A 27,117-nucleotide genomic window follows, 5' to 3' on the forward strand; every position below is an offset into this window, starting at 1 on the left:
AGCTCTCTGGCTGTGTAACTTTACTTCTACTACGGATGACGTGCAAGTTAAAAAAAATAAAAATAAAAATAGATCTGCAGGGTTTTCAGGGTCAGAGATAACTGGGGGGGTTCAAAGACCTCTCTCTTAACTGGGAGAACTGGGGATGAACTCGTAAAACTGGGACTAGCGTAGGCGTGCGTCCCTTTTAAAATCCCCGGATTTACACGGTAGAAACAGCATTTGCGTACACATGCACGCGCCCACTTAAAATCTGGCACCCATGTGCGCACGGGCCAAGCTATTTTACACCATGCACGCCTATTCACGCGCAAGTTATAAAATAGCTTTGTCCCTGGGCGTGAGCTCATGCCCGTGTGCCCGCGCACCAGTTTGAAAGTTACCATCTTTGTTAGCATTAAATGTTGCATGAGTAAACTATAAACTAATCTACCATCTTAGAAAATAAAGTGTAAATATGGATGCCCTGAGCTGATAACTGTTGAAGCACAAAATATTTGGTGTTTCTAGCTGTACTTCTCTTGCTGGAAGTAATGCCAGAACCACCCCTGCATGCAAATGATACTGAAAGGATGACAAAGGGCCAATTTTCCTCATGTCTTACACTGGGTGTGGACAAGATGGCCTCTGAAGAAGTTGAAGAGAACCTAAATCTTCTATTGTTTGCTGAGTCAAACTGACAGCATACAAAAAGGGTGCCTTCTGCAGGGAGGTCAATTACAAAGTTTACAGGACAGGGCTGCTCTGTATTTATTTCACTTCATGTGTGGATGCTGAATCTAGCCCAGAGGTGGGTAAGCTACAGCCTGTAGATCAAAATGGACCTTTCTTCCAGCCTGCAATGACCTCATGGTTTTGGTCCATGGTGCGTCCTAATTGCCACCTCCCACGATCAACTGTTCCTCTGAACAGCCGATCAATTTTTCACTTTTTGTAAAAATCGCCGCAAACCTGGAATCAAATCACGGCCATAAAATAAAATCAGCTCATCACAGGACCAGCAGGAAGGAGGCACGCAGGAAAGGAAATGTTGCTGCAGTGCCTCTCAGCCTATTTTCACCATCACCACCATAAAACAAAAAAACACAGGGCTCAGCTGGGCCACAGAGAGCTCCAAGGGGAGCTCCTGAACTGCTCCTTAAAAAGAGCTCCCAGGGCAAATCCCCTGCCCCTCAGCCTAGCCCCTTACTGCAGGCAAGAGCCACTAAAATGGCCCACTGTAATAAAAGTCTCCCCAGCCCTGCTCTTGCCACTAGGTGGCAGTCCAGCGTATTGCAGCTCAGAGCTCGCTGTTACCTGTCTCTGCAAAGCGCGCGCAGGCCACAGCTCCTGAAGAAACCCGCGCTATCATTCCTTCTGCCTCTGTCTCGCTCACCCCGGGCAGTGATGCAGTCTTCCCATCCCCCGCTCCCCGTAAGGCCCTCGAGCAACAAACAACCTTCCCCTGCCCACACTCAGGCTGCAAGGGGTGGCGACACCATGCTCACGTGAATTGCGTTCAGTGCTGCAAACCGCGAACAGTGGTTTCTATAAATAAGATATAGGTCCTGGGAATTTAGAGAAGCATACAGTGTGTTACAGCCTGGGATAGTTTCATCTTTACCCCATGAAATGTTTCTCCCCTTTTACTGCATCGTAAACACCCGACGCTACAGGGTGTCCCAAGCTCAGCATGAGGAGGCTGAAGTCGAATCAACATGCTACAGGGGGTCACAGTGTGCAAGAGGAATTTGGGAGATGAGGAGCAGAACACAGATATTTAAAAAGGCAAAAGTCTTAGCAGCCTGGGCTGGAGAGAAAAAAATCCTTTTTTTTTTTTTTGCATAGGTAATAGACATTACCCAAAATTTCATGGCTCACCCTTATGCACTAACAGTAATGGAGACCCATGGAAACAGATGCAGAAATATACACAGTGCAAAGAAAATAAGCAAAGGGGGGAGGGGGAGGGGAAACGAACCCCCCCCCCCCAACTCCCACAATCAGTGAATCACTTTTCGGCCCCCACCCCCTCAAAAAAAGCCTTTACCTGGCAAAACAGCAGAAGATATCGAGCCTGCGATCCTCCCGCCGGTAGAGATCCATACTGAGTATAGCAGGAAAGATGAGCAGCACCATGGCAAAGTTGAACACCACCACCACAGCCGCCTAGGAGGAAGAGGAAATGAGCCGAGACTGCATCAGTGACCTTTGAAAATGCCAGTGATCTGATCCTCTTCAAATATTAAAAAAAATATATCTATCTATCAGTTGAACGGGTAGAGGTGCACGTTCACATGTTGCTGGTAGGCGGATGAACGCAAGTACAGGGTGCACCCAGCCACAGAGAGGGAAAACCCTGAATCTGTCAAAGCAGCCCCTACGCAGACAGATCAAAAGTAGAATTTGTTAAGGAGAAAACCAAAAGGCAACTAAAGAGCAGGTCAGAACTTACCAGGCTAGCAAAATGGGATAAAGTACAAACTTCCAGGCATTAAAAAAAAATGCTAGGAAAATATCTTTTCGCCGCAATTTTGTCCATCTCATGCATCAGCTGATCCCACTCAGTGGTGGCCCGGATTCAACAACGCCCTACGACATCACTGCGCGCTCGCAAAACAGGTCCACAAGCAAAATAAAAGAGGGGGTTTTGTTTTTATTATAAAAAGGAAAAAAAAAACCCCCAAAAATTTGAATGTGGCTGATCTCCACTTAATGGTTAGGAAAAAGAGGGACCCCCCCCCCCCCCCCATCAAAACATGAAACTAAAAAACGAGCCGTTTATTTGGACCTAGGAAAGCCGTCTCTCAGTAATAAGGCACTGTGGGTGCTCTCCTGCTGCTCCGTGAAGGATGAGAAGAAAGGCTGCCTGTGCTGCAGGCACGGAGGGGGCTGCGAGGCTGGGGCCCTGCCCAGGCTGTGTGCGGTTGTGTGTTGTTCCTGGCAGGACCACACAGCGAGAGTGGGTGTACTCCATAGCCAGAGGTGATGAGCAGATCGGGAAGGCAAGAGGCGCTGCTCCAACTCACTGCTGCCTGTTTATCCGAGGCGCTCTCTCACAGCTCTGCATTTTGTTTGGATATATATATGTATATATACCAGAATTTTTATATATATATATTTTTAATCTGTACACAATACATTCACCTCCCCTTCTCTTAATATGTTGTAGAGAACGTACCCAAATCCTCGCTTTCTTTCGAAAGCTGACCATGCACGTGCAGAGAGAGAGAGAGAGAGAGAGAGAGAGAGTGTGTGTGTGTGTTGCTTTCAGAGATATCCTTACAACGGCTTCTGTGAGCACCAGAGCAGTAGTTACACTGAAATGAAGGGTGGGGGGGTCGGCTGCCTTGAAAACTACAGGCCCGATCCAAACCATTTCAGGCCTTATGTATTGCCAGAGAGAAACTGGCAACCCCCCCCCCCCACACCCGCGTCTCATCTGTCCATGGTGGCATAGAAAGCGGGAGATCTCGGGAGCTGGAAAGTTTTTGGATTTGCCCCATGGTCCTAAACGGTAATCGAAGAATGAAAGAAATGGCACTAGGATTTCTTTTTTTTTTTTTTTTTTTAAGCTCTCCTTCAGGAGAAAAATTTTCCAAAGACATTTCCAGAGGTAAAGCAGCATCTTATCCGCAGAAATGGCTTTCTACAAAAAAAAAAAAAATCGCCCACCCAATATGAGGGGAAACCTACACGTGTACGTCTCTTTCGTGCGGACATTTACCCGGCCTGATCAGAGATGTTCCCCAAGGGTGGAGCTGGGGTGGGATTTGAACCTGCGTGCCTATTTTTCCATTAAAAAAAAACAAAAAACAAAACGAAGTATGGGCATAAAATTTCTCGATAAATTTGTGCAGATGTTTTAGCAGACATAAGTAGGTTCAGGTAGTTTTAACGGGATCGCTTTGAAAGAGAAAGTAGGCACATACTTTTCCTTGGAAAACCGGTGTAACATATGCATGTTATTTGCTGGCTAACTAAGGCGGGATATTACAAAACTGCTCCCTAAAGAGGGAAAGCTTTCTCGGGCCTGAGAAGTCTAATAATAATTCTCCTGTCCGACAGCCCCTTTTCTCCTTCGCGCTGTGTCAGCATGTGAGGCACCGTTTCAGGTCATTTGCACCTGCATCCATGCGGGGGAGGAGCACTACAGGAGAGAAGCCATAAATGTGCTTCAAGCAGCTCCAGCGGGGCCAACGTGACAGCACCAGCAGCAGATGCTTTGGGTTTCAGAGACAAAAACCTTTCTTGGAGCGGCGGAGTGGCCCAGTGGTTAGAACGGCAGGCTAAGAAGCTGGGAACCCAAGGCTCAAATCCTGCTTCTCACCAATGCTCCTTGTGGCCTCGGGAAAACTAACTTAACCCTCCACTGCCTCGGGGTACAGACTTAGATTGTAACTCGCCTTGAATGCAGGACTGGGTAAAGGCCAATAATAATTAAATTCAAAATCCAAACAGGAATACTGCTGCACTTCACCCCAACTTCTAGGCTAGGCAAAGAGCTCAAAAGAGCAGGAAACTATGCAGGGCGGCTTACTGGGAAAGGTTCAGAGACAGGAGAAACCATGGACATGCAAGACTGGAAAGCCAGGTTTGCATTTGTAAGGGCTAATCAGGAAGCCATTCGTTTCTCCCTTAGCAGCTAAAGATAGAGGGCCTCCAGAGCAGAGGAGGTTTTTAGAGATACCTCACTGTCATAACTTTGTGGTGAGAGAGATGTGTGGAGGGAGGGAGAGAAACAGATGAGGAAAAAAAAATGGATTCTTTTTTTCCTCTCACTGTTCTCGTAATGGTTCATTAACACTTTAACAGGAATTCAGCGTTCCTGAAAAGAAAAAAAAAAGTCATATTTCAAAGCTTCTGGAACAAGGGTAGGAGAAAGTGTGTCAAGAAACCTGTCAGCGTGCCTGTTTAAACAAATGTGAATGAAAAGAATGAAGGTGGGTGAGGGGAGAAATTGCAAATAAAGAGATCCAACTGTAAACACAGACCACCCAGTTCAGTACTGCAGGGCCAAGTGATTCTGAAAGCTGATTAAAGGCATCACCTGCCAGGTGAAGCGCAGGGAGGGAGGGGGAGGGAGAGGGAGAGGGAGGGAGGGGAGAGTCTCTTGCTTTCATACTGCAGTGCTTATGCAAACACACCCGAATGCCAAGACCCTATAAAATTCAGACTACGGTTTATGCTCTTTTCATCTCTCAGCACCCAAGTTTTCTTCTGAGAAGAATATAAACAAAAAAAAAAACGAAAAAAAAACCCCCCAGAGCAAATGAGCGAATGATGAATGTCTTTATGCAGCTGTAATTGCTAAGAGCTTATCTCTCTGCTGCTTTCTGCGGACACTGCTGATCCCCTAGAGCTGCAAGGATTGCCACAGGTATTAAGAAAAATTACAGCCCGTGCTTCCTCGGGGAAGGTCAGAGATCAAGCAGCATGAAAAATGAACGAACGGGGGAACCCAGGCACAAGGACTGTAGTGCAAGGATCTAGGGGTTTCCGTTTCATGCTAAAGGTCAGCTTAGGCTATAAATTGACTCTTGCAGCGCTGCCCTACCATGGGAACCCTCCTGGGGACACCTTCTGCCCTTTACTTTTAAGAAAAGGAAATAAAGGAGAAGAGAAGAAAAAAAAAAACATTGAGGTGGGTTTTTTTTTAAATTTTTAGTCTGCATTCTTTATCATGGTTTCTCTAAAACCCCAAACCATCAGCTCCCAAGACATCTCCACACCCCCTATTCTCGACAGAAAGGATCCTTGAGAGAACAGGGGACGTGGCTTCTAACTTATTCACTGCTCCGTGCGTTTGCTTTATTTAAAAAGAGGTTTTTGTTTTTTTTTTTTAACCTTTGGCAATTGTACTATTGAACTGAGCCCTGCGTTCATTTATCCGATCCTTTTACAATAGTGCAAACTACAATATTTACAAATAGAGCAAAATTGTATTTTCACGAAACCTATAAAAAAGGAAACTCCTAGCAGAGCTCCAAGGAGACTGAGGAGTAGGGATGCTGACATCCAGCATTATTACTGTACTAAAATAGCCCGGGGCCGAGTGAGTATAAAAGTGCGCATATAAGAAGGTCATATCCAAACCGGGCAGAGGAATTCCAGGAGGCAGAGTCAGCCCTTGCACGGGCACTCCCAATTTCAAAAAGTACGCACGGAAGTCCCGCTCTCTGTAGAGAAGGTGCAACTTCATGATGCGTGCGCGCACTCGGCCAGTTACCCGAGGATCTTCCAGTCCAACTCACACGCGTGCTTTTGCTTTGCAAATGCTCCGTGCAGCCTGCGTGGAGAGCTTACACCCTCAACTTTAGTGCTATGTGGGCCGTTTCAAAATCACCCTTTAAGAGGGATATCCAAATGGCTTTTTTTTTTTTTTGTAGGTGACACAGGGGCTTCTTACCCGCAGAAGTGGCCTTTTACAAAATTGGTTGCTCGATTTGCAGGAAAAACTTATGTTTACCTGGCTCAAAGCAGGGGTGGAGTCGGGAGGGGAGGTGATTGGACTTATGTGCAAGTTTTTGGATTTTCAAAAAGGTACGCACACACATTTTCATAAAAACGTTCCGTACACCTAACAGCAGGTGGTATTTTGTGCAGGTGACTTTGGCGGGGTCATTTTCAAAAGAGAAAATACGTACAGAGGGGCTTTGAAAACTGCTGTAATTCATGCACACTTTTTTTTAGCCTCCTAACTTAGGCGGGCTGTTACAAAATTACCCCCACTTGCCACAGACAGGTCTGCTTTTCGGGATATTTACAATGAATACTGAAATATGTATTTCCACACATTTGGATCCAAGAGCCGACTGTGGCTCTTCAGACGGAGCGCCTCCTAGCCCTGTTATGGGGGTAGTTCGACACGGTCATGGCCCTCCTGCTACTGTGCCTTTAACTGACCACTTCAAGCTCCTGAGGTCATTTCTGGAGATGTGACTCCCATTGTACCACTGATAGTAAGGAGCTGTGCAGGCAGACCAGAGTTTCATCAGGATTCATAGAGCATTTTTTAAAGGGATATTAACAAAATATTTTAAAAAGGAGATAAAAAAAAACACAGTGTAGCATAAGGCCATATTTCTTTTCCTTGAAGCCAATCCAGTCAGGTCACTCACTGCATGTGACCTAGAACAGGAGGGACTTTTATTCAGGGAACAAGGGGTGGAAGATGACTCTTTCACTTAGACGGCCTTCAGGGGTTACCCAGCAGCCTGAGAAAAAACGGTTACCTGGAGCGAAAAGGCCCGCAGAGCTGGAATAGGTATTAAGGCAGCCATGAAGAAAGCAGTGACGTTGCTGATGGAAGTCAGAGCCACGCTGGCCCCAGTTCGCTTCAGGCATTCCCCAGTCCGGTCCTACAAAAACAGAGGCATTTGAAAAACCAGGTCAAACGGGCCTTGTTTCAGCAGATAAAAAAAAGTCCAGTCTGAGCACATGCCGTACACCATGATTCTCAACACTCAGCAGCACCACATGCAGAATAGCTTTCCAACCAACACCTCGCCCTTCAATTCTTTCCTCCGTTTTATGCGCCCTTTTCTGGAAGGCCAGCTTTGTAAGTCAGCACCATCTAAACGGCAAAATATCCATACTGGGGATAATATTGCAAAGCTTTTATGTGCCTGGAAGGGCTTTCTGAAAAGTACCCCAGGGGTTGTAAACGAAAGCCATTTCCTATGTATTGCAAAGAGGTGGTCCCAGGGGAGGGGACATAACTCAGGCACGTACTTTCAATTTTCAAAGGTCCGCGCATAAGAGCTCGCACGCGCATTTACAGCGGCTCTCTAGCAGGCACACATGAGTGTACCATGCTACAGCACGCGGGGGCTCCCGCTGATTTTCAAAGCGCATTTACAAGTCCAAGCCCGCTTTGAAAGTTAGGCCGTGAGTCTGCATGCGGTTATCATCAAACAGGGCTCATTGTGTTGGCAATTTTGCTTAACGAGGGGCTGCAGGCAGAACTAATGGAACCCTTTTGGAATGTACGCATTCACCCATTTATGTGGATCCACAAAACTAAATACCCTTCTCGGGATCCCCTTGAAACCCGACTTGACTTGAAAATTTTGGCGGGAATAGGGCACTAAACACATAAGTTATTGGTGGCTTGGGCATGGGGGCAGGAGCACCTCATGGACACACACACAGACATGGTGATCTCCTAAGCCTTCTTCCCTGCAGAAAGTAGGCCAAGAGAGCAGCATCGCATTCGTTGCCACCCTGCTGCCTCAGTTCATCTGCAATGCATTCCCAACCTTACTTAATTGCAGCAAACGCTCCTTCACGGACAGAACACATTAAGTGAAAATAAAGATGTGTTATGAAAAAATAAGCAGATGTACTTAATATCAACTTTCAAGTCAAAACGCATCACATATCAACACATCCATCAACAAACGTATAATATTCAGAATTTTTGATTTGAACAACGCATATGGTTTTAGGAGGGAAGGCATCAAACCCGGTGGAAAATAAGAAAAGCAGGGGGCACACACAGGTTCTTTCAGAAATCGATATCTTGCCATGTCGCAGATGAAACCCTATGCTTGGGTCCGAAAGTTACGGTGAAAGAAGCCAGAGTTCTTCTGCATGAGTGAAGGCGGCAGAAGCCTCCAGCTACTGGAAGGTCATCAAATTCTGCTCTAAACATTCTTGCCCGTTCCCCGTAGGCTCCCCAAAAGGCGTGTCCGCAATGCATGAAACAGCCTCCTCGAGGAGGTGGTGTCAGAATTCAAGAGAGCATGGGACAAGCGCAGGGGATCTCCTAGGGAGAGGAAGGGACAATAAAGCCGAGCAGGACACGTGGACTGGCAGACTGGATGGGCCGCATGGTGTCTTTGTGTCGTCATGATCTATGTTTAAGGAGGGGGAAAAAAAAAAAAAAAAGGGAGCCAGAAACTGAAACAATTAACTGTACTGAACCAAGAGGACGAGATGCTTTGGGGAAAGGCACACTATCCACTAGGACCCACTCCATTTTATGTGAAGAGTGCCTCCGAATACTTCCATGGACTCCAAATTAGGCAGTATAGACAGCTTAGAACATGACGGGCATCCAGCATATGCACACTGGTGCTTCCTCCTAGTGTACGCAGATGACTGGAGCAAACCAGCAGCAGAAAGAGTCCATGCAAATGTGTGCGCACAGTCTGCGGTTTTCTTTTTTGGACTGGGCAGATGGATCGTACAGTTGCAATTCCTTTTTTGCCAAACCATCCATAATTCTACACACATGCGTAATGCCCAATGTGTCACGTTACCAAAAATAAGCCTTTCCCCCATCACAGATCTGTTTTCTTTTGACTTTTCACTCAACGCATCAGAAACAAGGCCCTTGAAAGCAGCGGTTTATCCCCAATGAGGTCCATGCAGCTGTCCGTGCTGAACTCATTATCACAGGGCTCTAGGAAAAACAAATACATTTAAACATTTCTTTTGTTTTAAGCTTCTACAGTTACCTCGAATGGAATTTTTTTATTCTGCCCTGTTTCACTGAAGGCATGTGCCAGAAGGAAGACGTCATCCACGCCGACTCCGAGAGCAAGAAAAGGCAAAACCTGAAGAAGGGAATAATGCCAATAGTCAAAGCGGCTGCAACCAGGCACCAAGTATCAGCCTTGCAGGCCACAGGTTTACATTTCTAGAGACGTGGGAAAGGGTAAAATACAAAATCGATCTAAGGCTGCAATTCCTAACCTGGTCCTCAGCTCCTGCATGGCCAGTCCGAGGTTTCAGAACACGCACAACAAATAAGCATGACAGAGAGTTATCCACATGCAGCGAAGGCAGGGCATGCAAAGCTCTCATATGCCTATTCGCTGTAAACATCCTGAAAACCCAGATTGGCTGGCTGGGTACCGTTATGCATCTTGAGTTGAAAACCCCCTCATCTAACCCAAACCAGAAAATAACATGAAAGGACCAAGTTCAGAGTATTAATAGAAAATACGAAAATAACTTTATGAATACTCGAACAGTCAGATACATCCTGCCTCACAGCCACCAAACAGATCGGACCTTCCTTATTTAAAAACACCAAACAATTTCAAACCCAGTGGACAGGGACATAAACAAGCATCCATGCATTTTTCCCCCCTCTTGCAAAGGATTCATTCAAGGGAATGTGAATTAGGGATGTGAATCATTTTTCTGACGGATGAAAATATCGTACGATATTTTCTCATCTGTCAGGAATCGGGGGGGAGGGGGTCGGGAGGGTGGGGAATTCTAAATAATGAGATTTAAAGGGTCGGGGTGGTTATTTTTTTTTTGGCTCAGGACAGCCGAAAAAAAAAAAAAAAAAGCGGTCCCGCGGGAAACGAAGATTTCCTACGGTTCTAGTACGAACACGATTCCGGAACAGATTCACATCTCTAGTGTTTATCCAGCCTGCAAGAAAACATGCAGCACAGCCACCGGGATCAGTGACTCCTTGAGTACCTGAGTTGTCGCAGCGTTGAAGGAAATTCCAATCAGTGAGCAGAGGCCCAGCCCGGCAGCCACGGACAGTGCGACCAAGAGGACTCCTGCCAGCCCCACCGCACCCTGAGACTTGGTGCAGTCCCACCGCAGCATGGTCAGGCAGGCGTAGGCGAGCTGCAACCAGAACAGGAAGAGGAACAAGGGGCAAAATTAAAAATCCTCCGCAGGTATCCGCCCCCTTTTCTTCCCCTACTGGAGTTTGTGATGGATAAAATACACTCCGAAGCACGAGACACGGTTTGTAGATGGCAAATAAACCACAAAGCCCTCAAAGCTCTTCTGAAAATGAGGCAAAAATTGTTTGAAATGCATAATTAACCTGTCATGGTGAGAGAAAAAACAATTTTTTTTAAAGGAGAATGCATGCCTTTTACGGCATTCCTTCGCAGAAAGGCTAAAAATGTGGTGAGCAGTGCAAGACCATCAAACGCTTCTGGTTTTCAGTAAAATGCCAAGTCTCTTACCATTAGCAAGTAACCGCTAGCCACTCGTATGACACTAACATCGGAGAAGGACTTCAGGATATCATCCAGCGTAGTGGTGGTGAAAGATAACACCTTCTGAGTAGAGTTTGGTGCGACACTTCGATGGACAACCTGCAAAACAAAATTTTACTACTGTCAATCCACTAGGAGTGAGGGTCGACAGGCAAGCAGGCGAGACAGTTTTATTGGACTTAAGTATGCTGTCTCGTCACCGACCTGATGAAGGGAGCACAACTCTCGAACGCTAGGCATAGATTTGTTCAGTTAGTCCAATCAAAAGGTATTGCCTACATAGAAAAAGGGAAATGTAAATGGATCGTAAGCAGCATGCTGCCTACTTCTGAAAATGCAGTAAGAGTGTGTGTGAGTGCGAGTGCGAGTGAGTAACTTAAATGCAACGAAGCACATATTCAAAGCCACTGTCAAGCTAACTTTTGGCCAACTCTAACTTTTGGAGTTAGCTGGACAATAGTGAAAATTTTAACATTTCCTCACCCCCATCGAGCAGGTACATTTTGTGTGCACAACTCATTGTGCAGAAAAAATGTAGCCAGATAGAGGAGCAATGCTGGAGGCATTTTGGGGCAAAGTTAAATTTCAGCCAGTGAATGCACATATTTGAGAACTGTCCGGCTAAAGTTACATGCTCAGAAAACTAGCAGTCCTAAAGTTCTCCAAGTAAACCTATACGCATAACTTTATCCAGGTAATATTCAGCAGCAGACTTATATGGGTAAGGCCTGCAAAATATCGAAATAAAAAAAGTCACATGCATGGCTTTCCCCAGATGGCATGTACACTCACCAGCTCTCTGAATATCGACCTCAAAGTTCTTAAATTTAGGGTCCCTAAACTGAAAAGGCCTGCTGCTCATTTGCCTAGATTAAGGCCCCTAAACTGGTGAATTTTTCAGTTGAAAACTTATAGACTCCTAAGTTTGGAGTGGAGGAGAAGCAGCCTGGTGATTACAGCAGCAGGCCGAGAACCAAGAAAGCCAAAGTTCAAATTCTGCTTCTCCCACTGACACAGTTTGTGACCTTGGGCAAACCCTTCATTGCCTCAGATACACCTAAGGAGTCCATTTCCAAAGGAATTTCGCTTGTAAAAGTAGCATTATTTTCTTGCAATTTTTCAAAGGCACATTTACGTGTGTAATTCCTTTTGAAAATGACCTCCGAAGTCTACAGGCAAGTAATTAAATCTAATTAGTACTAAAGCACGTAAACTCCCCACCTTACGGCCACCCAAGTTTTAGTGAAACTAAGAGCCTAAAATTTAGGTACGCAGCTCTAGTAAATTTTCAAAAGGATGAATTTAAGAGCTTTAACTCTCAAAGTCAGGCACATAAATCCTTTGAAACTGACCTCCTCATGCCACAGAGCGTCATTTCCATTGCTGATGTCTTTGAATATTTTTCACTGATTCACGGAGTATGTATGTATCCCAGAAACAGGTAAGGCGCCAATGCAAATCATACTGTGGAAATCCCCTCTGTAATCTGCTGATAAACTGGTGGCCAAATCTTTATATATGGTCTCCATTCACCACCATGCCACTGGAAGTGCCTACCAGCTGACGAATACCTACAGCAGGGGTAAGCAGCTCCGGTCCCTAAGTGCCACAAACAGGTCTGGTTTTCAGAATATCCACAATGAATATGCACAAGAAATAGCTGCATACAATGGAGGCAGTGCATGCAAATCTATCTCATGCATATTCATCGTGGATATCCTGCAAGCCAGGCCCAACTGTGGCTTCTTGAGAACAGGGCTGCCTACACCCAATCTTCAGCCATATCCAATTGTGGGACAGCCACTGGATTTCTGTCACACTGACGGCACAAATAAAACCCCAGCCTCATAGGACAAAGCTTCCCAACCTTCTCCTGGTGACCCCAGTGAGTCAGGGTTTCAAGTTATCTGAAATAAATATGCACGAGAGCCAGTATATGCAAGTTTCTCTCATATATATTCACTATGGATATTCTGAAACCCTAAATCCAACCCTGGTTGGATTCACAGGAATCTGAAGGGAGCCACAATGTGAACGCTTCTGCTGCGGCTCCTGGAAATGGCTTGGGACAAAGGCCATCTCATCTCACATAGGGAAATGTGACGGTCTTGATTGCCATAAGATAACCAAAGATCCTCCCCTGTGGTAGGAAGGCAAGAAGAATGCATAAATCTGGAGGGTCCTCAGACTGAGGCCTTCCAGGGCTGCACACCAGTCTGGGTTTTCAGGATTTCCACTGCAAATACAGAAGAGATCTATTGGCATAAAATGGAGGCAGTGCATGCAAAGAATTCTTAAACATCTTCATAGTGAAAATCCTGAAAACCAGACTGGGTTGCAGCCCGAGGACCTCTGGTATAAATGATGCGATGAGGTGGCAGCAAGAGTGCTTCCTCAGTTAAGGACAGGCAACCGTGCCCCCCACGGGATGGGCGAGAAGTTTCGAATTCAAGCAGGCCGAGCACTGGCTTTATTCTAATTTGAAAAGTGCCAAGGGGGACACTGCACAACCTCTAATCCTTGCATAGAAGGTGGGGAAGCTGTGGCAACCCTACAAATCTCTTCTGAATGTACATTTCCTAGCAGTTTCAGAATGGAGTAGTACAACTATATGGGAAATACCTTTGACTGCATAAGCAAGTTTCTTCATTTTCATTTTTTATTTTATCCTGGGATTCTCCCTTGCTTTATTATAGTGGAAGACTATATAAAGTGGAAGACTATCAGTGCAAAGAATGAGGCATCCTCATTTTTGTGGGTAAATATCAGGGTTTATTTCGGGAGACAAAAGTATGAAGTGTTGTTCACTTTTGCAAAACCCAGGATTATTATTATTATTTTTTTTTTGGCAAAGATGGGTTTAAAACTGAAAATGAAAGGCCCAGTCCATGAGCCATTGCTCCTGCCAAATATAAGAGGGTGGTGTCCTTACTGCTGGCTGCAATCACCAGCACCCAGCAGCAGAGCAATGCCGGTAGCTGTCTGCTGCACTGCATGAAATCAGGGCTAGGCAGGCGTTACCGACGGCTGTACTACTGCCACAGGCAAAACACAGGTGCACCGAAAACCAAGCACTCCTTTCATGCCTCCGCTCAGGTGTAAAACCTCATATCCAGCCAAGTAGCCACTTTCCCAAATGGGAGAGTTATGCTATCTTTACTTCTGAGCAGGCCTTGTATCTTTCTCGGGTGTGAGGCCTGTGTGTCTGCGCAGGGTGTTGGCACCAAAATCAAGGCTGTGGGTGGAGATCTTCAGGTGGCACAGGGGGCAACAGAAACAAAACTCAGCACAAGCCCTATGAGCTGGCAGGTGCTCGCAGGCCCTGTCCATCCTTTTAAGGTTTCCTTGGGTAAGAGAAGGCCTGTGCAGCCTATGAGCGCCTGCCGGCTCCCAGGGCCTACACAGAGTTTTCTTTCCATCGGGCCCAATCAGAACTAAATGAGGTCAAGAGAAGCGGGGAGGAGGATAAGGAGAAGCCTGCATCTTCTTCAAAGAAACCCCCGACTGTGCAGGGCGGGCTCCGATTTTGGGCTTGAGGATGCTCCCTTTTCAGAATTTGAGAGAGAGACGTGGGGCCAAGGGGGGAGCTTTTGCTAGACGTGGTTAAAATCTACTTTTGGGGGAGGCACTGTACACACTGCACACTGCCATGCAAAGGTCCTCAGCTTGATCGCAGGTCAGATCTTTTAAGGCTCCTCGGGCAGGCTGGGGCTAGGGATGGAGCAGAAGCAGCCATTCACAGCCTGTGGGAGGGAGCGATTCCTAATCACTGCGCAATGGCGACACCTCCTGGCCAGATTCGGGGCTCATGACGGCAGGGGTTCCAGAAGGAGCCCTGGGGCATGCACCCTGGCTGAGCACTGCTTCTGCTGTAACTGGGCTAAAGTTGGGAGGGGATATAAAACAGAAGGGAACAAAAATCTCCAGTGCCAGGCTACCTGCTCCAGTTCCGAACAAGCCGGAGCTCCAAAAGAGCAGTAAACTGCATCAACTTCGGCAAAGCCTCCACAAGAATCACTGAAGGAACCGAAAATACAAACGAAAAGGCAAAAAAAAAAAAAAGCAAAAATGGGCTTTCCTATTGTCTTTCGGGAAATCAAATTCAACAGCACCCACAAACTGAAGCTTTACTACAAACCTACCAGCTGGCAGCCAGGGAAGCTTGCATCTGCGGGGCAATTCTCACCGCTTTCAAAAGGCAACTGCTGGGAAAGCAAGCGAGCAGGCTAGCGGCGGAGGCGGCAACTGCTCCAGAGACCGGGGCACGGGCAGGGCGTCACATACAAAAAATTACACCCCAGGCCCTACAGCAAGAGACCACAGTCTGAGCCCCCCTGCTCGCGGGCAGCTTCTTTTTCAATTCCAAAATTTGAAGTTGGTTTTGGGTTCCCTCCTTTTCTCTTAAGAGCTCAGCCCACGGCCGCTCTAATCGAGAAAGAAAGAATTCTTCGGAGGGGGGCACTCCTCTTTCTCTCTGTGATTTTAATTGGCTGGCGGTTCACAGAGGTCAGGAGCAGCTCGGCAGAGGTCACCGCCTGGGAAACAAAGGCCAGATCGTGTCACATGACCTCACCAATGGGACCGCAGCTGTGAACAGATTCTGGGCCTCGCTAATGCTTTCCAGACTCTATTCCCTGCTACAGCTCACACTCGAGAAACTCGCATCTTATGCCTAACTGCTCACACGATTTCAGTAAGCAGAGGGCACATGTGCGTGTGCATACGAGGAAGACACACATTCATGCATTTTACTTTAACACTTTCTTTTAAACGCTAATGCAGAGGGCCACCTCTTACCCTGTAAGAATGTCACCCCCAAAAAGGGGGATTAGGAAAGAAGAAAGCAGTTTCCTAACAGTGATGGCTGACCCGAACTGGGACTGCTGAATAGCAGGCTGGGGTGAAAGTCACCCTCCCATCCCCACCTCACTACACGAGCAGATTATAACATAGCCAAAAGGTTTGCACTTCAGGAATGCACACAGAGATGACGTCTGTTAAATCTGCCAAGTTGGTAGAAGGTAAGGAGAACTGCTTTTCTCCTTTGGCATCACAAGCCTCCAACAACACAGGGGCAATTCCGCCTTTACCCGGGCCGTCTTTTGCCCGAACAGCCTGGTGACAAGCACTGCGGGAACGATGCTTCTGTGATGGGCACGCTGCCACCTCGGAGGTGGATGCGCTGGCAGCAGAGTGCACGACTGCATCCTGGACAGGTGCACTCACTAAGGGCATAAGGAGTAAAAAGGGGGCAATTGCATGCAGCCAACCCAGGTGCAAGGCCTGCGAGTACTTTACTGCCCTCACACCCTTGCAGCTAATTTTCAAAAAGGGGAACTCTGTGGGTAGTTTCCCTTGGAAATCAGCCACCAAGCACGTGGGCACAGAAGTACCTGTGGACCTTCAGCCTATTCTTTTTTTTTGGTGTGGCCGTGTGCTTGAAGATCTGGTCTGCGTGCATATTGCCCCTGCTCCCACCTATCTACACCCCTTCAACAACCCATCTTTCACCACAGCTGCAAAGTGCAATTTTCCCTCCAAGGGATCCTTTGCTAGTGGGCCAGAACCCCGTGAAAGCCGTCCTCACCGCATCTGGCCCAAAGTCACACACAATCCTAGGTCAAGGACGTTTCCAGCCTTCAGCTTAGTGAGTTTTGGCTTATATAGTTCAGTGCACTAACCAGTAGACCAGCGAAGGCAAAGTTATGGTGCAAAAGCCTAAAATGGCGCTCGTGCCCGATGCCACAGGCAAATCAAGAAGCACGATGAATGACCAAAGATGAAGGGAGTTCCAGCGACAGTGACGCCGGCTAGCTCTGTATTTCTGGCGCCTTACAGCAACCTATGGTCTTAAGAAATCTTGCAAGCCCCCACCACCTAGCTTGGTGCCAACCTTCATGCGTCGCAAGGCTCCACGCTAGCGCCGAAGAGAGAAAACCCACAATATCATGAGGTCCAATTTGGGAATATCCACTCAGTTCCCTCCTGCTCCTTTGGACCTCCAGTTCAGCAGGAACCGAGGCTGGGGGACCCTGGAGCCTTCGTTCACAGCTTACCTGGGGGATGGGTCCCCTCTTTTGTATCTGCTCAGTGTACCCAGCCTGGCCAGTGCAGCAATGAAGCAGCACCAGGGCCTTCTTCCACAGTTCCTATCACCGTAGGCCCTGTATCAGGGTGTCACCCTTAAGCAATGACCATGACTCCCTCCCCCTCCTGCCTCTGCAGCCTCCCCCAGCCCGGGCTTACCCAGGGAACAGAAGACCTGGCCCAGGGGATCAAACCAAGGCCCCAGCCACTCATTCGGTTCTAAGCCAAATACTCCCCTTACCTCCACATACGTCCTTTGCCAGGCCTCCAGGATAGCTGCGGCTTTATCTTCATTCCAATTGATATGGGAAACGTAGTCATAATCCTTGAAGTGCTCAAACATTTGCTTGGGGGTCATTAGCTGAAACATGGTCTGTAAAGCCTGGGCACTGTAAGAGACACCAGCGGGAAAAGGGGGAAGGTGGGAGGTGGAACGGGGGTGGGGGGGGGGGAGCATAACATTAGTAGGAAGTTATTCAAACCGGAGTCTCTAGCCCCATCTGCTCAAAGCAACTTGTTGTTACGGGAGACCCTGCATGCTTTTCTCTCAACACATACCCCTCTACCGCATGCTGTCAGGCAGCAGCAGCACGGCTATTCTCAAGTTCATACCAGGGCACCGAACGCCCCAAACAGAAGACAACGGCGGTGCCCGACGGCGCGAGCTAGTCGCCTGTCTTCACCGTGCCAAGAGTCCTGAGGGACCTGTGGCGGGGTGTGGGGAGCAGCTCCCTCCTCCCCAGACACGGCAGCGGCCTAACCATGGCCTCGCCAGGCAGGAACCAAGGCCTGCCAGGCGTCTGTTGTGGAACTGGCGCGGCCCTGCAGCCTTATACAGACGTTCGCCGAGCAGCCCCGTCCCCCCTCTCTCGTGCGCACGAAGGGGGCGCAGGCTGAGTCCAGGCGCCCTCGTTAAAACCGCTACATGCGCAGCTGGCTTGCAAAGGAGCGCCAGATTCTTGGCTCTCCTTGGTGGAGAAAGAGCAGGCTTAAGCTCTTTGACATTCAACAGGAATCCATACGGCGCACAACAATTACTGTTTGACAGAAAATGCCTGGTTTTTCTGTGCTCTGCCCTTATGCACTCACACTATGCACAGATAATTGTACCTTTACGTTAAGATGGTCTGCAGGCAGCCCCCTGTCAGTGAATGTTATGCCTCCCATATTTTTGGCTGGAGCACATCACACCCTTACGTGCCTCTCTATGGGCCTTATAGGGGGAAAAAAAAAAGGGGGGTGGGATTTTCTCTCAGTCTATACCTCAGGGAAATAAATCTGTATTGAATAAGGCCCATGTCTGTTATGTTTAAAGCGGTCTGAAGTCACTTTCTCAGGAATGTCCCAGAAATGAACATCAGCGCTAGGAATGCCGAAGGGAATAAGAAACATTTCCAGCACGATCACAGCAGGACGGAGTAAGGAACAGAGAGAGATGGGGGGGGCGGGGAGAGGTGACACGTCAAGCTAGGGAGCATGCGGTGGAGGCATGTGTTGAATCCAACTTCCTGAAAACCCCCATCTGCCCCCAAACTTCACGACGATGACCCCTCCGCAGCCCTGTGCGCGTGCGTGTTTACAGCCACGGGTTTACCTGACAAGCTTTCCGCTGCTGTTCTTGGCTGTGCCGCCAACAATCAGCTCCCTCCTGCCAGTGCATGTACTTCCTCGACAGTCCATAGCATCCACCACTGAGAACCAGGGCTACGTCAAGAGGCTGGAATCACAGAAACATGCAACGTGACTTCCCCCGCTCAGTCTGATGTCAGAAAAGGGAGGGGGGGGTCAGTCGAATGTGCATACAGGCAGGAGGGAAAACGCTTTGCATTTTATTTATCAGGCTTCATGCTCCGCTCTTTCAGTGCATGCTCAGGATGGGATACATAAAGTAACAAATGACAACTGTAATTAATATATATATATATATATATATATAAAAATAAAACATCTCAAAGATGGATTAAAAAGCAAGTTTCATTCATTCATTAATATATAACCTCAAACTCTTTTAACAAAATACAAACCTTTACAATGATAACATTTCTCCCACTGCCCTACCCCCCATTTAATTCTGGAACCTTTCTACATTTTCTATCCAGGAACGAGGGGGGACGGGAACGGGACGGGGGACGGAGGTGGAGAGGTTGTGGTGGGAGAGAATATGCAATACCAACAAACAAGGAATAAAATTATATTTATAAAACGATTGGTAGGCAAGCTCGGCCCCTGCCGTCTTTCCTGACTTGCAGTGCAGCGTGGTTTCTTCTCGTTTCTGGCGGCAGCCAGCCCTCCCCTCACCACCAGCACCAGCACAGGACTTGCCAGGGGTCCTGAAGTCCCGAGCCCCACCACGGGTGCCAGCTTTCTCAAACATAGTGCCGCTCCTTAATACTGAGCATCAGACAGGTTGTTATTCGCAGAGGTGAGGCGTGAAAAAGCAGGATTAAATTGAAATAAATGAAATAAGGGTTGGGGGGAGGGAGCTTACGCACAAAATGATGTAAATTCCCCCCCCCCCCCCGACAGAGAGAGCGCTTATCTCGACGACTGGCTTTCTTACAAGAGAATTTCTCTCACCCGAACATCTGGGCAGCACCGGTTCCTGCGGGCACAGATGTGCCCAGGACAGGAGCCAGAGTCCGCAAGTCAAGAGCTCCGATTTTAGAGGCGTCTTACAAGCATACGTCAACCCCCTCGCATAAATCAAAGGCCTATTCAGGATGTACAATTGCCAACGCTTGCGAACAATGAATACACCGGACAGTTTGAAGGGGAGGGGGGGGGGGGGGGAGAACTGGAACTGGGTGAACTTACCACAGTCGAATTTTTGTTGGGTGCTTCGGCAGGGCAGTCAGGATCTGCAGGGTTCAGGCAGGGTCGATCCATATAGCCATGTCCAACCTCAGCCTTGTTCAGCATTTTCTCCCAGCTGTCCGTTTGATACTTTAGATTCTTTAACTCAGCCAGGAATTCCAAAGGGTCAAAGTTTGTCCACTGTAAAGGGGATTTACCTCTGTGAAAGAAATCCGAGATAGAATGAGAGGGGGGGGGGTGTGGAGGGGAAACACACACCCTGGAAAACCTGGAAGCAGAGAGTCCGCACACAGCTGTGCAGTCTTTACATTAAAAAAAAAAAAAGATTTCCGTCCTTTGGTCACTAGCATTTCGTGTGCCCCCCCACTACGGTTAAAAGCAGGCCTTCGAAATATAGAACAAATCCCATCAATCTTTCTTAAAAGGGTGTCTGCAAGAGACTGCTGGTCTCAGTCGCACCTCTACAGCCGCACCCCCAGATGGATGTCTCATTGAAGCGAGGCCATGGGATCCACCGGACACATGGGATTGTATTATTCTCTTAAAAAAAAAACCAAAAACCTACTTTACAGAACCTGAGACATGGGTTTTAGTGGACGAAGACATAAGTTAGCCAAAGCCCTGTTACACTCCAACCGCATCTTCTGCTTTCAAGGAAAAACAGACCAAGCTAGGAGGGCAATAGGTTATGGGAAAACACACACACACCCACCCACCCCTCGGAAAGTGGCTCATCTTGTAATTCCTACAAACCTCCGAGCTGTTCGGACAAAGGACAGTTAAAATTCCCAATCTTGGAAATGTACACAAAGTGTGGGCAGGAAAAAAAAAAAAAAAAAAAGGCTCTTTTTCCTCTTGTCCACCTCTTTATTGCGATCACTGCACAGCCTGTGTGTGACATTGTCCTTTTCAGTAAAAGGCAGCTGAAAGGGGGAGGGCGCAAGAGCCCGGGCGGAAGAGAAACCCACAGGGAGTCAGATTACACTTGCCGAGGTCTAAATACTGTTTTGGAAAATGTAATCAATCAAAATATCTGCTCTTTATTACCACTAATAATACCTTAGCGCTCAGGCAGCTTGGCAATCAACCAAAAGGACTCCCTCACTGACACTGGCCAACCCCCCATTAATCACCAGCCGCTTCCCTCCTCCCCCCTCCCCCTTTCAATCTGTGACGCTAACAGACCAGAAAGGCTTTTGGCTACTTTTTTTTTTTTTGGTGGTAGAAACCACACTGTATCTGCTTAAAACCAGGCTTAAGTCATTATCCCGACTCTCCCCAACCAGAAAGCAGAAACCCCCCTCGTTTCCACATCTAAAAAAAACTGTACGCTGCAGGTTAGGAGATGGTCGCTGCAAATTGCTTTCGCAGAGACATCCAAAACCAAGGCAGGAACAATAACTCACAACACTAACTCTTGCATAATTAACCAAAAATGTCTGCACATGCCAATTACATGAACAATTAACTCTTTGTGCCATGCAGCATCAATCATATCAGAGTCGTCCAACTGTGAGAAAGACAGAAAGGACGAAAAGAAAATACAATTATGTTTTCAAGTTGCATTAAAGACTGAAATAAGGCTATTCTCTCTCTTTTTTTTTTTTATTTTCCCCCTCTCGATTCTGAAGATTTTTTTTTTTAAATTAAAATGAAACCTCCCCCCGCCAAGCCCTGCATTTTACAAGCCGCTTAGGATAAATTCACACCCACCGACCCACGGGGGGGGGGGGGGGGCACAGCCCCCCTCCCATCCCCAATCCACATGCAGAAAAAGCAAAAAAAAGCAAAAAAAAAAAAATATAGAGAAGCAGAGTAAAGAAGGTCAACTTCCAACATGGAGGCCCGGGATAACATCCACCATCTTTTTATCCGAGATCCCGCATCTTTTTCTTTGGCCCTGTGTGTATAACTGGTAAATAAATAAATAAAATGTGCATGGCTTCGCCAGCTGCTTGCTACAGCTCAGAATCTGCCAGGGTGGCGCATCCAAGGATCAGGCTGGGTTTCTTTCAATTCATATATTTCTTCCTTGCAAAGGTTAAGTCTGGCCTTACCAATTTACTACTTTTTTTTTTGAGGGTCTGAATAAACATGCTGGCAAAGGTAAGCTGACTGATAAGAGTGTATTTGGATCTTTCGGAAAGCACGCGACAAAGTCCCTCCTGAGAGAGTCCTCAGGAAATTGGGAGATCATAGGATTGGAGGCAACGTCCTCTTGCGGATTGGTAATTGGATGTAGGACAGGAAACAGAGAGTAGGACTAAATGGTCTGTTTTCTAAATGGAGAAAGGTTATTACTGGAGTCGTGTGTCCCCCCCGGGGTCTGTATTGGGACCTGTGCTATTTAGCATATTCATGACTGATCTGGAGAAAGGAATGACGAGTGAGGCGATCAGATTTGCAGACGACACAAAATTGTTTTGCGTCAAGAATGGTAGTGGATTGCGAAGAACTGCAGAAGGACCTTGTGAGACTAGGAATGGCAGATGCAATTTTATATGGACAAATGCAAAGTAATGCACATAGGGAAAAATAATCCCAGTTACAGGTACATGATGCTGGGTCCCATGTTAGGAGTCAATACCATAAAATCTTTGGCTAGGTGTGTGGCAGTAAAAAAAACAAAACAAAAACCAAAGGCAAATAGAATGTTAGGAATTATTTAGAAAGGAACGGAGAACAAAACTGAGAATATTATAATGCCTTTGTATAGATCCATGGTACGACTACACCTTGAGGATTATGTGCAGTTCTGATCCTCCTGTCTCAGAGAAGGGCGACAAAAATTGTAAATTGTATGGAAAAGCTCCATTGTGGAGAAAGGCTAAACAGATTAGGGCTTTTTAGCTTGGAAAAGACAACAGGATATGATTGAAATTTAGAAACCATGAGTGAGGTGGAATGGGTACATAGGAAATGGTTATTTACCCTTTCAAACTAGGACTAGGGGATGCTCCATGAAACTAGCAACCGGCGGAATAAAACAAGTCATAGGAAGTATTTTTTCACTCTCGGCACAATCAAGCTATGGAATCTGTTGCAGGAGGATGTGGTCAAGGCAACTGACATAGTGGGGGGGTCAAAAGAGAGAGTTGGATAAGTTCCTGAAGGAAAAGTCCATAAATAGTTAGTAGCCAGGTAGAATTGGGAAAACCAGCGCTTATCCTTGGGTGTTAAAACACAAGAAATAAATCAATTAAATCAACTATTGGGGATCTGATGGGCACTCAGAGAAAAAATGCTGAGCTCGATGGACCTTGGTCTGACCCAACAAGGCATTTGCATTCTGGTCAGATCTGCTTGGTAGAAATGCATAATGTAATAACCCAATCTTCTGGCTGGCAGTGAAACTCAGCGTGATGGGGGTGCTGCATACCTCCACACCAAGTGGGAAGGGATAGGCTGCGCTAGGTCTGGTTTTACCCTCACTGCATCTCTGGAACTGAACTTCCAGTTTCTCTAGGAAACGGGCCTACAACGTTCAAGGATGCCACGATGTAAAGCCAGGACCGGCTCAGCCTGTCCCTTATGACCCAGAGCCATCCGGTCACCTTAGCTCAGGTGTCAAGCACGCTGCTGAATAAGCTTGGGTAACCAGGTTCAACCCCTCAGCTCCAGAGCTCAGACAGAAGGCAATGGAGAAAGAAAATAAAAAGATCCTTTTGACCTCTCTAGGCTGAAGCATCTCGCGGCCAAGCTCAAGGAGCTTGTACCAAACGTAACCAGGGCTATCCTAACTCAGCAACCTCTTTTGCACAACCTAAAACCTGCACCCTCTTCCCCTAGAAATGGCAAGAGAAGGTAGGTCACTTACAGTAGATACGCCATCCCTGACTGTAGTTTAGCGCCTTCCCAGAAACAATCCAACGGTGTGATAATTAAACAAGGATAAAGAGATTCTATAATCTGCAAAGGGTAAAAGAAAAAAAAAATGTTAAAAAAAAAAGAAAACATGTTGGGGACCACAGCACAATACAAGGACACAAACTCCGTTTGGCAGGCAGGGATGGATGCACGTGACCAAACTAGTGGGGAAAAATGATAGACATGCACACATTTATAAAATATCTCCATACCTGTTCCATGTATCCAGCTTCTGTGATCAGTTCTCCTGATTTGTAACACAAGTTCTCCAATTTCCACTGTCTGCAAAAGGAAATGGCAAACATTTCAGCCACACTCACAATGTAGTTAGGTTCGGGGGGGGGGGGGGGGGGGGGGGGGTTGGGGATGGGGGATTGCACGTGGTTCCACCCTTACGGCTCCATTAAGCTCCAGTCATGTCACGCATGCGTAAACATCGTCCGGCTAGGCCGAGAGGCTGCCGGGAAACAAAAGCCCCTGCGGACCCCATTTCCACAGCTGCACAGGGCCCTTAATTAAAAGATGCACGCATTTCAAGATTTCAGCTTGCAAAAGGAAGCGGGGCAGATAAAAGCCTCTTTGAGGGGAAAAAAAAAAAAAAAAAGCCTTGCACACAAAGAGTATTAGAAGCTGGGTGTTTGGTGCTCAACTTCAATTTAAATTTGAAACTGTTACCAAAACATAAATAAATACTTTGTATTTATATAGCACCTGTCATCCAAACAGAACTCCAAAGCACTTCACAATTAAACGCTTCAGAAACCTGCACATAGCCTCCTTGGGGGCCGGATGGCACAGCAATGCGCTTCTGAGGTTTTTGTTTGCAAGCTTTCATAGGGAAGGAGGGAAAAGGAGGAACAAAAAAAATTCCTGTCACCAGGGCTTTTTTTTTTTCTGCTGGTACTTAATACTGTCATCTTAAATGACACGAGGGGAGGGGCTTGATTAGAGAGCAGAGTAGCTTTTCCTTGCTCTGTTCTATCTGCTCCAATCTCACCCCTCCCCTCCTGATCTCTGCAGGCTGCTGCCTGGGAGGGGAGAGGCTGGACTGAGCAGGAAGCAGAGGGCTCTTCTCTGCAGGGCACTGGCCAATAAAGTTAGGGCACCAGCCCTGTATGGCATGACCAAGCACCATGCAGAACAGCACCAGAACCTGGCAACTGTCCATCCTATTGATCATTCTGTAATTTGAAATTATTGTTAGCACTATTATGTATTTTCCTTTTTTTTTTTTTCTCCTTTTAACCATTTTATGTCTTACTTTGGCTACGCAAGTACAGATTTTGTCATGACAATAAAAATGTCCTGAAACTACATCTGAGAAAGCACCAGCAGGGGAAGGAGAGGAGCGAGCAAGAAAAAGCATTGATGGGGGAGTGAGGAATGCAAGAAAATACACACACACACACACACAATCGCCCAGTGGTACCCTCTGCCTCTTCCAATCGCTTTCCCCATGCCATGACAGTGGCAGAGGAGGTTCAGCAGGTAAAAAGTGCTGCTCTCTCATGCTTCCTCCCGGTGAGAGGGAAGATGGGAGAGCCATGCAGCACACTTGTTGCTCAGAGGGAAGGGGAGGTAGAGCTTTGTCCACCATTCAGTAACTCAATTTTCCATTGGACAATAAAGCCAAAATTCAGTTCCAGCAAGCGAAGAGGCAGCTGGCTCCTTAGAAGGGAGAAAAGTCAGCAACAATCAGCAATCCCTGCTCCTTCCAACTTCCTATGTGTTCTCTCCATAAACGTGGCTATAGCACACAAACTTCTAAACTGGACACCAAGGGCCTCAATGCACCGCGATAATTCACTGTGAACTGCAAAACAAAACCAAGTCCAGCAAAACCATCCTGCCTTGGCTTCCCATCAGCCGCCTCAATATTTTTCCTTAGGATAAAGCAGTCAATAGGGAGGCGGGGCTTTTGTTTTTAAGGAAGAGCCCGCTTTTTAACACCCCCCCCCCAACCAAGGGCTGATGACCCATCTTCTCACTTGTTGTACATGTAGACTTGCACCCTGCTTGCTTCAAGTGCGGAGTGAAGGTGTTGCTGGAGCGCTTCCACTGTAAGAACATTAGCACCATCTTCCCGTGGCGTCTGAATCATGAGCTGGGGGTTAAACATGGCCTCCTCTCCAATCTTCTGGCGTGTGTAATTTAACTCCTGGCTCACTCGTCCGCCAACTAGGAAACAAACAATATATTAAAAAAAAAAAAAGATTTCATCAGTGGCAAGTTGTTCTCTCAAAAGGGCTCTCCGGCCACTCGCTAAAGCAGCCACCATCATCAATGCACCATAGTCGGATACGAGAAAATGCTTCTAAACCCAATGCTGTAATTCATAAGAAATACATTCAAGTAGATTATGAAATGGAACAGATCAGTGCCAATAAAAGACATTTTTCGCAACACTTTCAGTTTCACCCCCTTGCTGGTTTACGAATAATTGAGCAATCCCATGGGGTGGGTGTCATAGGTTAAGAATGCTAGCACTGAAAGTGGTTCAATCAATATCAATTAGCAGCCTCTCCTAATCTACAAGTATCCTCTATAAAATGCACAGACTATTGTCATGTGTGTGTGTGTGTGTGTATGAGAGAGAGAGAGAGAGTGCGAGAGGCTCTGTGTGTGTATGAGAGATAGAGGCTCTGTGAGTGTATGTCTGAGGCAGGGTGTGTGTGTGTGTGAGAGAGAGAGAGAGGCTGTGTGTGTGTGAGGCAGGCTGTGTGGCTGTATGTGTGTGTGTGAGGCAGGCTGTGTGTGTGTGTGAGAGAGAGAGAGAGGCTGTGTGTGTGTGTGTGAGGCAGGCTGTGTGGCTGTATGTGTGTGTGAGGCAGGCTGTATGTGTGTGTGAGTGAGAGAGAGAGAGAGAGAGGGAGGCTCTCTGTGTGTGTGAGCCAGGCTGTGTGGCTGTGTGTGTGTGGCAGGCTATGTGTGTGTGTGTGAGAGAGAGAGAGGCTGTGTGTGTGTGAGGCAGGCTGTGTGGCTGTATGTGTGTGTGAGGCAGGCTGTGTGTGTGTGTGAGTGAGTGAGAGAGAGAGAGAGAGAGAGAGAGGCTCTCTGTGTGTGTGTGTGAGCCAGGCTGTGTGTGTGTGTGTGTGTGTGTGTGTGTGTGTGTGTGAGAGAGAGAGAGAGAGGCTGTGTGTCTGTATGTTATCAATTAGCTGAATAACTATTAGAAACAATTTTGTCCACATTATAATTGGGAATATCCCCCACAACTAATGCTCCCATTTACAAAAAAAATATTTGCAGGGCGAGGGGGACAAACCTGCTAACAGATCAACTATTTCTGTGCAATAAGTCCTTTATACTTGCATAAGGAAATTTGACTGCACAGCAGGAGTCAAGATAAATGGCCTCAAATTTTACTGCCCAAACTAATCTGGCC

The 27,117-nt window shown here is 47.0% G+C and overlaps 1 protein-coding gene across 1 annotated transcript in view; it reads right to left on the minus strand.

Annotated features, from left to right (window-relative positions):
- Positions 1–27,117, minus strand: part of PTCH1 (patched 1) — a 105,314-nt gene that overhangs the window by 50,044 nt on the left and 28,153 nt on the right. The window contains 12 exon segments of the mRNA XM_029617582.1: positions 2,030–2,148; positions 7,215–7,340; positions 9,444–9,542; positions 10,426–10,581; positions 10,932–11,063; positions 17,293–17,440; positions 18,646–18,695; positions 18,697–18,768; positions 19,866–20,064; positions 23,683–23,774; positions 23,945–24,014; positions 25,721–25,910. Of these exon segments, the coding sequence (XP_029473442.1) occupies positions 2,030–2,148; positions 7,215–7,340; positions 9,444–9,542; positions 10,426–10,581; positions 10,932–11,063; positions 17,293–17,440; positions 18,646–18,695; positions 18,697–18,768; positions 19,866–20,064; positions 23,683–23,774; positions 23,945–24,014; positions 25,721–25,910 (1,453 nt within the window).

The sequence above is a fragment of the Rhinatrema bivittatum genome, chromosome 1, assembly GCF_901001135.1.
Source record: "Rhinatrema bivittatum chromosome 1, aRhiBiv1.1, whole genome shotgun sequence".
NCBI classification, from domain to species: domain Eukaryota; kingdom Metazoa; phylum Chordata; class Amphibia; order Gymnophiona; family Rhinatrematidae; genus Rhinatrema; species Rhinatrema bivittatum.